At 42.0% G+C, this 13,552-nt stretch overlaps 1 protein-coding gene across 7 annotated transcripts in view; it reads right to left on the reverse strand.

Annotated features, from left to right (window-relative positions):
* The window catches only part of DENND4C (DENN domain containing 4C), a 318,792-nt gene that overhangs the window by 55,211 nt on the left and 250,029 nt on the right, over positions 1-13,552 (reverse strand). For all 7 annotated transcript variants that reach the window (XM_033919674.1, XM_033919664.1, XM_033919681.1 and 4 more), the window contains one exon: positions 2,648-2,823. In XM_033919674.1, coding sequence (XP_033775565.1) covers positions 2,648-2,823 — 176 coding nt within the window. The remainder of the gene's footprint in view (positions 1-2,647; positions 2,824-13,552) is intronic.

Consider the following 13,552-nt stretch of genomic DNA (forward strand, 5'->3'; position numbering starts at 1 on the left):
CTCCCCTATCAGTGTGCATTCAATCCACTGTTGACACTTTTTTGACACCTCTTTCAATGGATCAAATATCATAGCCCCACTGTCGCGTGTTCATATTTATTCTGCGTACGAGTTTATCTCATCAGTGCAGAGACCTTTTCGTTAAGTCCATTTTACTCTCCCTTTTTTACTTTCCCGAGTGCTGTGGTTTTATTCTTTGGTTTTAATAGAAGCTCATTTGAACAATAATTTAGATCTTTCCCAGGTTTCACTTTTCATCTACCCGGTCTTTTCTGGTTTCCTTTCTATAGTCTATTTTTCGTCTGGAGTCTTTTGAGTTTAGAATTACAATTTATGACATATTTTTGTGGTTATAATTGTATGACATGTCTAATTCGGTCAAGTTATCCATTCTTTTTATTATTTTTTGTCCCCTCATACAGTGGCAGACCGCCCCGGGTGCCATCCTTAGGGGGGGGTACACAGCCGGCTGGATTCAGAACTTCCGAGCTGCTCTAAATGGCACCTGCACCTCAGCGTGGCTGCTGAACTTATTCCGAAGCATAGTTGGCAGCCACACTGAAGTGCAGGAAGGTCCTGCGATGACTGCATTTGCCGCCTCTGCCTCCGGAAGACGTAAGTGGCGTCGGAAGGGGTGGACTGGCAGCTGCAGTCATTGCGGAACCTTGCCACAACTCCCTGTGTCTGCCGGCCCACCCCCTCCAACATCACTTACATCTTCCAGAGGCAGAGGCAACAGAAGCAGTCATCATGGGACCTTGCTGGTTTGGAGGGAGAGAGGAGCATAGAAGGGTGTTAGAGGGAGAAAAAGGGGGTCAGGGTGGTATGGAATGGAGGGAGGGAGAGAAAGGGGTTGGAGGGAGAGAAAGGGGGCAGATGCTGATGGAATTGGTGTGCAGGGAAAGGAGAGAGAGACATAAGGGGGAAGGATACTGGATGGAATTGGGTTGGAGGGAAAGGAAGGGGGCAGATGCTGATGGAAGTGGGGGGAAGGGAGAGGAGAGAGTGAAATGCCAGACAATGGGCATGTGGGAGAGGGAAGGGAAGAACAGGAGAGAGATGCCAGACCATTGGAGGAGGGAAGGGAAGAAGATGGATGCTAGAATAATAGGGGTGAAGGGAGAGATGGAAGGGGAATACAAGGAGAGAAGATGCCATATAGAAGGGGCAGAGGGTAGACAGTGGATGAAAGGAAGACAGTGGATGAAAGGAAGTGGATGACAAGACTATGAGGAAAGCAGAAACCAGAGAAGACAATGTAGAAAAAAAATTCTATTTATTTTTTTTTTGCTTTAGGGGAGATGCATCGCTGTTTCTGTGGTATTGCATTGTATACAGAGTCCAGCTTCATGGTGGTTCAATTTAACCTTTGTCTACGTTTTTCTATTTTATCCCCCCTTTTACAAAACTGTAGAGGGTTTTTTTTAGCACCGGCCATGGTGGTAATTGCTCAGAATTCTATGAGAGTCTGAGCTGTTACCACCATGGCTAAAATCCACATTATAGTTTTGTAAAAGGGAGAGGGGTTAGTTGTGATTACATATTCCATACTAGGCGAAGGTGTTTTCTGTGTTCTGTGTGTTCGAAAGACATGGTTTTCAGTTAGGATTGACTGTGTAGTATTGATCTGTACTAGTCTGGCTTGTTTAGTTTTACAATGGGTATATTGATGTTGTACTGCTCAGTGCAGTATGAAAGATGCTGCCTTTTCCTAGGTACACTCTTGTGTGATGTGTGAATTGTTACTAAAAATCATGTTTTTCATACAGATGGGGGGGGTGTAAAAAAAATGATGGGCCTCGGGTGTCACATATGCTAGGTACACCACTGCCTTCATAGTTTATATCTAATCCACAAGCCTGCTTTTAGGACCTACAGGGTATGTATCCCTCTGATTCATGACAACTTCACTTCTCATGTTATCTTATCCATTCTTTTTATTATACAACTGCTCAGATAAGCATCAGTCTTTGACGTGATTGGACCTTGAAAACTAATGGCAACAGTGTTCTCCCCAGAAATTTTTTCCAGCCATGAAAACTATTTGCTGCATTTAGTGTGCCACAAAAAACATTTGCTCTGTTTAGTGTGCCGGAGTTAAAAAAGTTTGAGAGACGCTGCTCTATACCATTTGAAAGATGGCAAATATCTAATTATTCACTTCTAGAATTAGATACTTCTTAAATTTAATAAAAAATTATGGAACAAGTGTCAAACCTTAAGAAAGGCTGCCATATTGAGCATTGGAAAATAACTAATAATAATTAACTAATACAAATAGTACACATTTAGGGCTCTTTTTACTAAGCTGCGCTAGCAGTTTTACCACGCGTTTAGCTCTCGCAGAATTGCCGCACGTGCTAAACACTAATGCCAGCATTGAGCTGGTGTTAGTTCTAGCCGTGTAGTGCAGCAATTCTGCATGCGCTAAAAACGCTATTGCAGCTTAGTAAAAGGAGCCCTTAATTTTCCCCACCACCAAATTTCCCTGTCCCGCCCCACCCGGCTACTTTTTCATGCCACCCGGCTGGAAAAAATTTCTGGGGAGAACACTGCCTGTGTATAAGCACGAAAACTCATTTCTTAGCGCAGCTTAGTATAAGACCTCCAACTATGAAGTACAGATAGACTGAAAAGTGCTACTCACCTGGCTGAGCCACGCATATCCCTGAACTCTATGTTAAGGAGAGGCAGGAAGGTGTGCTTGCAGAAAGGACAGGTAGAGTTCAGATTCGAATCGTCTGCTGCCCAGCCAGCCATGATCTCTTCGTCATACACCAGCGCCTCACATCCTCTGCACTGAGAACAACTCGACATCAACACCTGCCAAGCAAGGTGAGAAAAAGCACAAAAACGTTAAAAGGGGCCAGCACAAAAGCACTATTTTGATTATTGGCCCTTGCCATCCCTTCCCACTTTTACAGGTAAAAGTACACACACTGTTCATACCACACATACTTTCACCAGAACATAATAGGGGAGGAGGTAGGTCAGGCAAGTCAAAGTATGCTTCTTGGAGACCACATATTTCAATTGCTATGTGTATCTTCAATGCAGGCACAAAAATATACTGGTGCAACATGCCCAGTTTTGCAAGCTGACCCTTAATTCTAAGAAATCTCTGAAAGAAACTGAAAATCTTGCAACCTTCTGAATGAGCTCTCTAAAATTGGATAAGTTTTAAAAAAGTCATGTGTCTGATAAAACAGTGTTTCCCATGCAGAAATACGCTGTTAGAAAACCACACATGCATAACTTTACAAAGGGATTGAGAGGAGTTCACATTTAAGTATATACTTTACAAATTTTGTGAATATGCATAGAAGATGAGAAATGGGCATGCACTAAACAGCAGGTATACTTTAACATACACATATATTCATTTCCTGTTATTCCCATCCCTATAATGACCATTTTAAAAAGACACAGACATCAAACATTTCCTCTGTGCATTCAGAACAAGATCCCTAAATCACGAAGGACCACTCTTCTATATCCAGGAAGTAGTAAAAACCAGTGGGTAAATGATGAGGGTTGCTTGGCCTAGTTTCAAGCCTCTACAGAAATAAAAACACATTGCTTGGCAATGCAATTCTCTCAGCTGCAAAATCAACTGAAGACTACCAAAACTAAATCAAAACACAAGCAAACATAGCCACCAGTCCGAAGAGTCCTTATACTTATTGATGACATCAAACGCCAAAACACAGCGTCAAGCCAAAATGAGGGTAGCAACAATCGCAAGCAGGTAAAATAGTAGATGACAGCAGATAAAGATCCGAATGGTCCATCCAGTCTGCCCAACCTGATTTAATTTAAATTTTATTTCTTCTTCTTATCTATTTTTGGGCAAGAATCCAAAGCTTTGCCCGGTACTGGGCATAAGTTTCAATTAATGAAGTCTCCTTCAAAGCTCACTCCAGCCCATCCCAGCCATCGAAGCCTTCCCCAGCCCATCCTCAACCAAACGGCCATATACAGACACAGACTGTGCAAGTCTGACTAGTACTGGCCTTAATTCTTCAATATTTACTATTATTTTCTGATTCTAGATCCTCTGTATTCATCTCACATTTTTTTGAACTGTCACCGTTTTCTTCTCCACCAACTCTCTCGGGAGCGCATTCCTAGCGTCCACCACCCTCTCCGTATAGAAGAATTTCCTTACATTTCTCGAGTCTTCAACCCCCCTCAGCCGCAAATTATGCCCTCTGGTGTTTTACATAAGAACTGCCATCTCCAGATCAGACCTTAGGTCTATCAAGTCCGGCGATCCGCTCACGCGGAGGCCCGTCCAAGTGTAACCTGGCAAAAACTTAGTCACCCATATCCTTCTATGCATCTTTTGAGGAGATGTGCATCTAACTTGGCCTTAAATCCTAGAACGGTGGGTTCTGCAGCAATCTCCACCGGGAGAGCGTTCCAGGTGTCCACCACTCGCTGTGTGAAGTAGAACTTCCTGGCATTTGTCCTGGGCTTGTCCCCCCTCAGCTTCAGTCCATGACCTCTTGTCCTAGTCACATTTGACATCGTAAATAACTTATCCTGCTCTATCTTGTCGATTCCTTTTATTATTTTAAAAGTCTCAATCAGATCCCCTCGCAGTCTCCTCTTCTTAAGGGAGAACAGTCCCAGTTTTCTAAGTTGTTCTTTGTAGTTCAAGTTCTCCATACCTTTTATCAGCTTCGTTGCTCGCCTCTGCACCCTCTCCAGCAGCTTTATATCTTTCTTTAGGTAGGGAGACCAGTGTTGGACACAGTATTCCAAGTGTGGTCTGACCATTGCTCTATAAAGCGGCATTATGATCCTCTCCGATCTACTCGTGATTCCCTTCTTTATCATGCCCAACATTCTATTTGCTTTCTTTGCCGCCGCCGCCGCACATTGTGCTGACGGTTTCAGGGTCCTATCTATCAGTACCCCAGGTCCTTTTCTTGTTCGCTCTTACCCAGGGTTGCACCTGACATGCTATACTCGTGCTCTTTGTTCTTTATGCCCAAATGCATTACCTTGCATTTTTCCACATTAAACTTCATCTGCCATTTCTCTGCCCATCTCTCTAACTGGCTCAAATCTCTCTGTAGTTCCTCGTTGTCCTTTTGTGATCTGATTGCCCGACATAACTTCGTGTCGTCTGCAAACTTGATGATTTCACTCGATGTTCCTTCTTCTAGGTCGTTGATGAAAATATTAAATAAGATGGGCCCAAGAACCGAGCCCTGGGGCACACCGCTAATCACTTTCTCCCAGTCTGAGAGCTTCCCATTTATACCCACTCTCTGCATTCTGTTTTCCAGCCATTTGCCTATCCACCTTAGTATGTCTCCCTCTATTCCGTGGCTCTGTAATTTCCTGAGTAGTCTTTCGTGTGGAACTTTGTCAAACGCTTTCTGGAAGTCCAAGTATATTATGTCCACTGGCTCCCCGTTATCGATTTGTTTGTTTACTGTTTCAAAGAATTGTAGTAAATTTTTCAAGCATGACTTCCCTTTCCTGAAGCCATGTTGACTGGCTCTCATTAGGTCATGTTTATCCAAGTGCCGGACTATGCTATCTTTAATCAGTGCTTCAACCATCTTTCCAGGGACAGACGCAAGACTCACCGGTGTGTAGTTGCCCGGTTCCCCTCTTGATCCTTTTTTGAAAATTGGGGTGACGTTCACTATCTTCCAGTCGTCCGGTATCTGTCCAGTTCTAATTGACAGGTTAGCAAGGTTTTGCAGTAGTTCTCCGATTTCTACCTTCAGTTCCTTTAATACTCTTGGATGAATTCCATCCGAGTCCAGGGGATTTGTTACTTTTAAGTTTGTCGATCTAGTAGTATATCTGGTCCAAATCCACTTCTACTGAGGTGAGGCTGTCCTCTATTTCTCCCTTGAACACTTTCACTGTTTCAGGTATTGATGTAATGTCTTCCTTCATAAAGACAAACGCAAAGAAGGAGTTTAGTCTGTCTGTAATTTGTTTATCTTCTTTGATGTACCCTTTTCTTCCCTGGTCGCCCAGCGGGCCTACTGCCTCTTTTGCAGGTTTTATCCCTTTTACGTATCTAAAAAAGGGCTTGAAGTTTTTGGCCTCTTGTGCTATTTTCTCTTCATAGACCTTTTTGGCATCCCCCACCGCCTTGTGACATTTCTTCTGATCGTCTTTGTGGTTGTTCCAAGCTTCGGTTGTTCTTTCGCGTTTCCATTTTTTAAAGGAGTTTTTCTTTTCTCTTATGGCATCCTTCACCTCTTTAGTAAGCCATGCTGGTTCTCCTTTGTTTTTATTTTTCTGTCCTTTGGATATCTGCAGAATGTAGAGATTTTGTGCTTCCGTGATAGTATTTTTCAATAGGAACCATGCTTGATCTACCCTTTTAAATGTGTACATCTTTTTCTTGAGCCGTTTCTTTACCATGGCTCTCATGCTATCATATCTTCCTTTCTTAAAGTTGAGGGTCGTGGTTAAGGTTTTGATATGTTTCCCCTTCCCAATGTCGAGTTTAAAGTTGATCATGTTGTGATCGCTCGTCCCTAGCAGGACCTCGACTTCTACTTCTTTAGTCTGACCAGTAATGCCATTTAGGAACAAGTCCAAGGTGGCATTCCCCCTTGTCGGCTCTCCCACCATTTGTTCTAGGAAGCAGTCCCCTATCATTTCTAGGAACTTTGTTTCTTTGCCACAGTTTGAGTTTCCCAGGTTCCAGTCTATCCCTGGGAAGTTTAAGTCTCCCATGATCATTACATTGTCTGTCTTACATCCTTGTTTGATTTTTTCTACCATTTCCGAGTCTGTCTCCTCCGCCTGTCCTGTGTCAGTACTGTTGTGTCTAGGAATCTTAATCTTTACCATTTTCCTTTCTCTGGAAAAGATTTTGTTCTATGTACTTAAATGTCTGAATCATATCTCCCCTGTCCCTCCTTTCCTCTAGGGTATACATATTCAGGGCTTCCAGTCTTTCTTCATACATCTCTTGGCGCAAACCTCCTATCATTTTCGTTGCCCTCCTCTTGACTGCTTCTAGTCTTCTTATGTCCTTCGCCAGATATGGTCACCAAAACTGAACACAATACTCTAAGTGGGGCCTCATCAACAACCTATACAGGGGCATCAACACCTTCTTTCTTTTACTGGTTATAAAGCCCAGCATCCTTCTGGCAGCAGCCACCTCCTTGTCACATTGTTTCTTCACCTTCAGATCTTCAGACACTATCACCCCAAGGTCCCTCTCCCCATCCGTGCATATCAGCCTCTCACCTCCCAGCACATACGGTTCCTTCCAATTATTAATCCCCAAATGAATTACTCTGCATTTCTTTGCACTGAATTTTAGTTGCCAGATAGCACACTTACCGTAACAGTTGTTATCCAGGGAGAGCCGGCAGCTATTCTCACATATGGGTGACGTCACCAACGAAGCCCAGATGCGGACAGCCTCGCAAGCAGACTTGCTTGCAGAAACGTAGAAGTTCCGAGTCAGCCGCACCGCGCATGCACGAGTGCCTTCCCGCCCAGCACAGGTCGAGTTTCCTCAGTTCAGATAGCTAGCAGAGAAGCTAACAAGGAGAGGTGGCTGGGTTGTGAGAATAGCTGCCTGCTGTCCCTGGATAATAACTGTTACGGTAAGAGTGCTATCTGTTACGGTAAGTAACTGTGCTTTATCCCAGGACAAGCAGGCAGCCTATTCTCACATATGGGTGACCTCCAAGCTAACCAGAATGGGATGGTGGGAGCGTTGGCAACTTAAGTGAATAAATTTTGTAATATCCTCTGGCCAAAATGGCCATCCCGTCTGGAGAAAACATCCAGACAATAGTGAGAGGTGAACGTATGAACCGAGGACCAGGTAGCTACACTTCTTGAAGCCCGTTGCTGGTCAGGACATAGGAGAAATAATAGCCCCAGCGAAGTTGAAGCCTGTGGGCTGCGGCCGAGCGGCCTGCCCCACCAGTCAAACGGAAGAAAATAAAATAAGATTTTTTTAAAAAAACTAGAAAAAGCTACAGGATCCAAGATGGCCGCAGGGACGGTTAGCTGAGCGTTCTGGCTCAGACTTTCGGGCGATTAAACGATTTACCTGTTTCTTCAACAAACTTTTCTTTGTTGCTCAGAATGCCAAAACGAAGGGGCTGAAGCGCCGCTGCAGCCTCGCGGCGCCCTGACCCCGTCAGAGTCAGCAGTATCGACGAACTTCTTCGTCGGATGCAGGCAGTATCTGTGGCGGCGTCGGCTCACCCGATGGAGGCACTTGGTGGCGAGCTGCAGGCGATCTCCCCGGGACTAGAGATCTCCCTTAGCCCCGGCGCTAGAGCACCTCCCCCACTGCCTCGGACAGCCAGCTCCCCACAAAAGGAGGAGCTACTGGAAGGCGGTGAGCTCCCCTCCTGTGAGGCTTTGAAAATCAGAGAGGGGAGCTTGGATTTGGAGCAGGACTCCCGTTTGGAGAGCCCTGAGGTGTCTGAGGATGTTATCAACAACAGCATTCAGGAGGGACACCTACAAGAGGAGAGGTCAGTTGAATTGTGTAAAACTGTGCCTAAAAAATACACTACAATAGATAAGCCCCAAGAAATAACCCTAGAAGCAATTTGGGATCTAGTGGCAGATCTGGCCAAATCTATTAAGCCTCAATTGTGCCAAGTTGAACAAAAATTAAATACCCACGATATACATATAACAAATATACAGACTGATATGCAAGAATTAAAAAATTCAAATACGGTCACCAAACAGCTAACAGAAACATTAATGCGAGATAATACAAACTTGAGAAGGAAATTGAAAGCATTGGACAATATTTCTCGCAATAATAATCTTAGACTAATTAACTTTCCTAGAGTGGCAACAATACCTCCGCGAGATATGCTGAAACGATATATGATAGAGATATTGGGAATTTCAGAAGAACTGCTGCCGCCGTTTACCCAGGTCTACTATTTGCCTATACGAAGGGAAGACGGACAACATTCAAAATTACAGGAATTACCAATGGACCAAAAGTTATTAGACATTTCAACAATTTTGGAACAGTCGGACAGGGAAACCGTGACACCAGCAACTTTACTTCTCACAGTCGCCTTGGCACCAGATAAACAATGGTTATTAAGACTTTACTTTAAAAATAAATTAAAAGAATTCTTGGGATACAAAATACAAATGTTTCCTGACCTGGCACGAGAAACCCAAAAACGACGTCGAGAATTTCTGATCTTAAAACCGGGAGTTATTGCGCTTGGAGCTTCTTTCTTTTTAAGACACCCATGTAAATGTGTGATAATATATCAAAAGCAAAAATACGTTTTCTTTGACCCTACACAACTGACTACCTTCTTGTCGGCTGCGCGCCTGAATGCAGGGACATCATGAGAGCTCATTGAATTAATTTGGATACTTTTCAGCTGACTGAACTTCCTGAATTTCCTGTTTTTCTTTCTTTATATTAATGCTCGCTGTTATTACTTCTTGGATCTATGATTTGTGGACTTGAGCTGGAGTTAAGCTATATTTCTTTTTGATAGTGTTAAATATAATAAAATTTTTGTATTTTGTGTTCTTTAGATAACTATCTTTCTGTACAAGTGGATACTTGATATTTTTTATGGAAAATGTGATAAATAAATAATAATAATAATAATAAAAAAACAACTAGAAAAGAACACAGCGATTTGTGAAGAAAATAAACACAAACCACGGTGAGAGAAGGCACGAAGTAACAAAGTTAAACGCAGAGAGTCAAAGACGGACTTCTCGGCTCTGCGAAGAACTGAGGAGACTCGCCCTGCGCTGGGCGGGAAGGCACTCGCGCATGCACGGTGCAGCTGACTCGAAACTTCTACGTTTCTACATGCAAATCTGCTTGCAAGGCTGTCCGCATCCGAGCTCCATTGGTGATGTCACCCATATGTGAGAATAGGCTGCCTGCTTGTCCTGGGATAAATTAGACATTCCTCTAACTTTTGCAGATCCTTTTTCATGTTTTCCATTCCTCCTCAGTGTCTACTCTGTTACAAATCTTGGTATCATCCGCAAAAAGGCAAACCTTTCCTTCTATCCCATCAGCAATGTCACTCACAAACATATTGAACAGGATCAGCCCTAGCACTGAACCCTGAGCGACTCCACTACTCACCTTTCCTTCCTCCGAGCGACTTCCATTAACCACCACCCTCTGGCATCTGTCCGACAACCAGTTTCTAATCCAGTCCACCACTTTGGGTCCTAACTTCAGCCCTTCAAATTTGTTCAAGATCCTCCTATGAGGAACAAGGTCAAAGGCTTTGCCGAAATCTAAGTAAATTACATCTAGTATATGTCCTTGATCCAGTTCTCTGGTTACCCAAACAAAAAATTCAATCAGGTTCGTTTGGCACGATTTATCTTTAGTAAAGCCATGTTGCCTCAGATCCTGTAACCCATTAGATTCTAGGAAGTTCACTATCCTTTCTTTTGCAACACTTCCATTATTTTTCCAACAACCAAAGTGAGGCTTACCAGCCTATAGTTTCCCGCTTCATCTCTGTGACCACTTTTGTGAATAGGGACATCTGCTCTTCTCCAATCCCCAGGAACCACTCCCGTCTCCAGAGATTTGTTGAACAAGTCTTTAATAGGACCCACCAGAACATCTCTGAGCTCCCTCAGTATCCTGGGATGGATCCTGTCTGGTCCCATCGTTTTGTTCACCTTCAATTTTTCAAATTGTTCACAAACACTTTCTTCTGTGAACGGCGCAGAATCTACTCCATTTTCTTGTGTAACTTTGCCAGACAATCTCGGTCCTTCTCCGGGATTTTCTTCCGTAAAAACAGAACAGAAGTATTTGTTTAGCACATTTGCTTTTTCCTCATCACTCTCCACATATCGGTTCCCAGTATCTTTTAGTTTAGCAATTCCATTGTTCATCTTCCTCCTTTCACTAATATATCTGAAAAAATTTTTGTCTCCCTTTTTACATTTTTAGCCATTTGTGCTTTTGCCAGACGTATCTCTCTCTTGGCTTCTTTCAGTGTCACCCGGTAGTCCTTTCTATAATCCTCTTCTTGGAATTTTTATTTTTTAATATTTCAGGAACGCCCAACTCTTTTGCCTTTATTTTCTCCATCACTACTTTGGCGAACCATATCGGTTTCCTTTTTCTCTTGTTTTTATTTATTTTCTTCACATAAAGGTCCATAGCCATTTTTATCGCTTCTTTCAGCTTAGACCACTGTTTTTCCACTTCTCTTATGTCCTTCCATCCTAACAGCTCTTTCTTGAGGTACTCTCCCATTTTATTAAAGTCCGTACGTCTGAAATCTAGGACTTTAAGTATTGTGCGGCTGCTCTCCACTTTAGCTATTATATCAAACTGTTTGATGATCACTATTTCCCAGGTGAGCACCCACTCGAACATTAGAGATACTCTCTCCCATTTGTGAGGACCAGATCCAGTATTGCCTTTTCCCTTGTGGCAAAAATCTAATGTGCTACAAGCTCCCTGCAATGCACATATATTAACTTGTTACTGGCAACATCGTTAAAAATAAGAACAAGAAAGATACACTGAATTCACAAAAAGGGGATTCAGAAAAACAAGCTTAGGTAAATAGCCATGTTTGCCTTTAAGCACATGCGACTGCAGATGCATTTGACTTGAGCCACAACATAAGAGTTTTGTGGAGTTTTCTTTTTTATTCACTTTTAAACATCCTTCGCCTAGGCAGTGTTGCGTTAATTTGTTATGATTTGGCATTGATGAGCTTACTGCATGCGTTTGTTGCTCTTAGTACTTGGCGCCATTATTTGTAAATATGGTTTTCAAGTTTTATTCAAAATTTGATGAATCGCTTAATCTTAATAAAAAGCGATGAACAAATCTAAAAAAATACACCACCATATACAGGGAGTAAGTACAAATAACATAGACAAGTCACATATAACCTAACAAACGAGCCCGAAAGGGAAGTGAAGGAAAGAAATACAATGTGCTTAAAACCATTCTCCTGCCTGACATTCGTGATTGTAACTTTAGTTTTTGCTTAGCCATGTTCTTAACTAGTGCAATCAGATTGTATAAGCCGGCACACACAGCGATTATATATATGTTTTTTTGATTATCGCACAGCTCCTCAGTCCCTGACATATAATCTCTTGAGGGACATGCCATCTTCCTGCAACAATCACAAACAGTTTGGTGTTACAACCTAGTATTTACTATGCGTATATCTCCCAGCCACTAACGAAGTTACGAGCATATTTTCTGACTCAAGTTTTCATGCTTAATATTGGTAATTCGGCTCACACGTATTTCAGTGTGTCACTCGATGGGGTATCTTTGGCTTTGGATCGGTTTTTGAAACATGTGGCTTCAAATCTTCTGACTTAATGGCTTAGCTATGGTTTTATCCCTTATGATTTTTTTTTCCTTATAGCACTGCATAAGGTGACATATGCTCATGATATATAACGAGGTAAACCTTGGAATTATCAAATGTGAGCATTGACTCTAAAAGGCACAAGGTATGTGTACTTACTTATGTTTTATTCATATACTTTATTGGCTATGATTGCCTTCTCTCATAAGAGAGACACAAGTACGTGCACTTTTTTATGTGGCATCAGTAGCATATCACCATGTTTTTGTATTTTATGTTTAAATATTTTCTATTAATGTCCTTTTTTACTTCTTTTACTGATTCGTTTTTAAACAATTTTATTTTTATTTGTTTTAGTAGTAATTCTGTTGGTTGTGTTTAATATCATTTGTTCCCCATATATTTATCTTTTACATTTATTTGGTGTATTTTAAAATTCTTAATTGGAAATATTTTTGGATTATTAAAGTTTAAGGTTTTAGCTATGGTTTTAATGTTATAATTGTTTTTGAATGTACATTTCTGCAAATAATATTCATGTGTCTATGGTTTGTAGACTTCTGATGCAGGAAAGTTGGGCTGAAACATGTAAATGTTGAGTCATTGATTGAATAAAGAGAGCCATGAAACACATCAGCTCACCAGTTTTCCTTGGACATCTCCACTGTTTGTTTGCTTGTGACTAGCTCGTGGAGGTGATTCTCCTGTGCAGTATGACAAATATGGAAGTGCAAGGATGTTTCAGTCACCATCATGCAAAGACAGATCACTGCCATTGTATTCCCAATTGCAATATATAGCTGCGAGACATGGACACTAACGAAAGCAGATAGAAGAAAAATTGATGCCTTTGAGCTGTGGTGCTGGAGAAGACTTCTATGGTTTATTAATCTTGTTATACCACTCGTTATGGACATCTAGGATCACCAACAAAGGAGAAATTAGGTTCTTACCTGCTAATTTACTTTCTTTTAGCTTCTCCAGACCAGTAGAGGTTAACTTTACGATTGGGTATATATCTAATCATGACCAGCAGGTGGAGACTGAAAACAAAACTTTGGGACAGTATATCCTAGCCCCTCCTCTCTATTTCCCTCAGTCTGCCGAATAGCCAAGCAGAACCAAGAACTGGAAAACAACAGAGAGAAAAAACAATACTCCGAAAGGAGTAACAAATAACATACCCAAAAATGCTGTTGGAAAATGCAGAGGAGAAA

The sequence above is a fragment of the Geotrypetes seraphini genome, chromosome 1, assembly GCF_902459505.1.
Source record: "Geotrypetes seraphini chromosome 1, aGeoSer1.1, whole genome shotgun sequence".
NCBI classification, from domain to species: domain Eukaryota; kingdom Metazoa; phylum Chordata; class Amphibia; order Gymnophiona; family Dermophiidae; genus Geotrypetes; species Geotrypetes seraphini.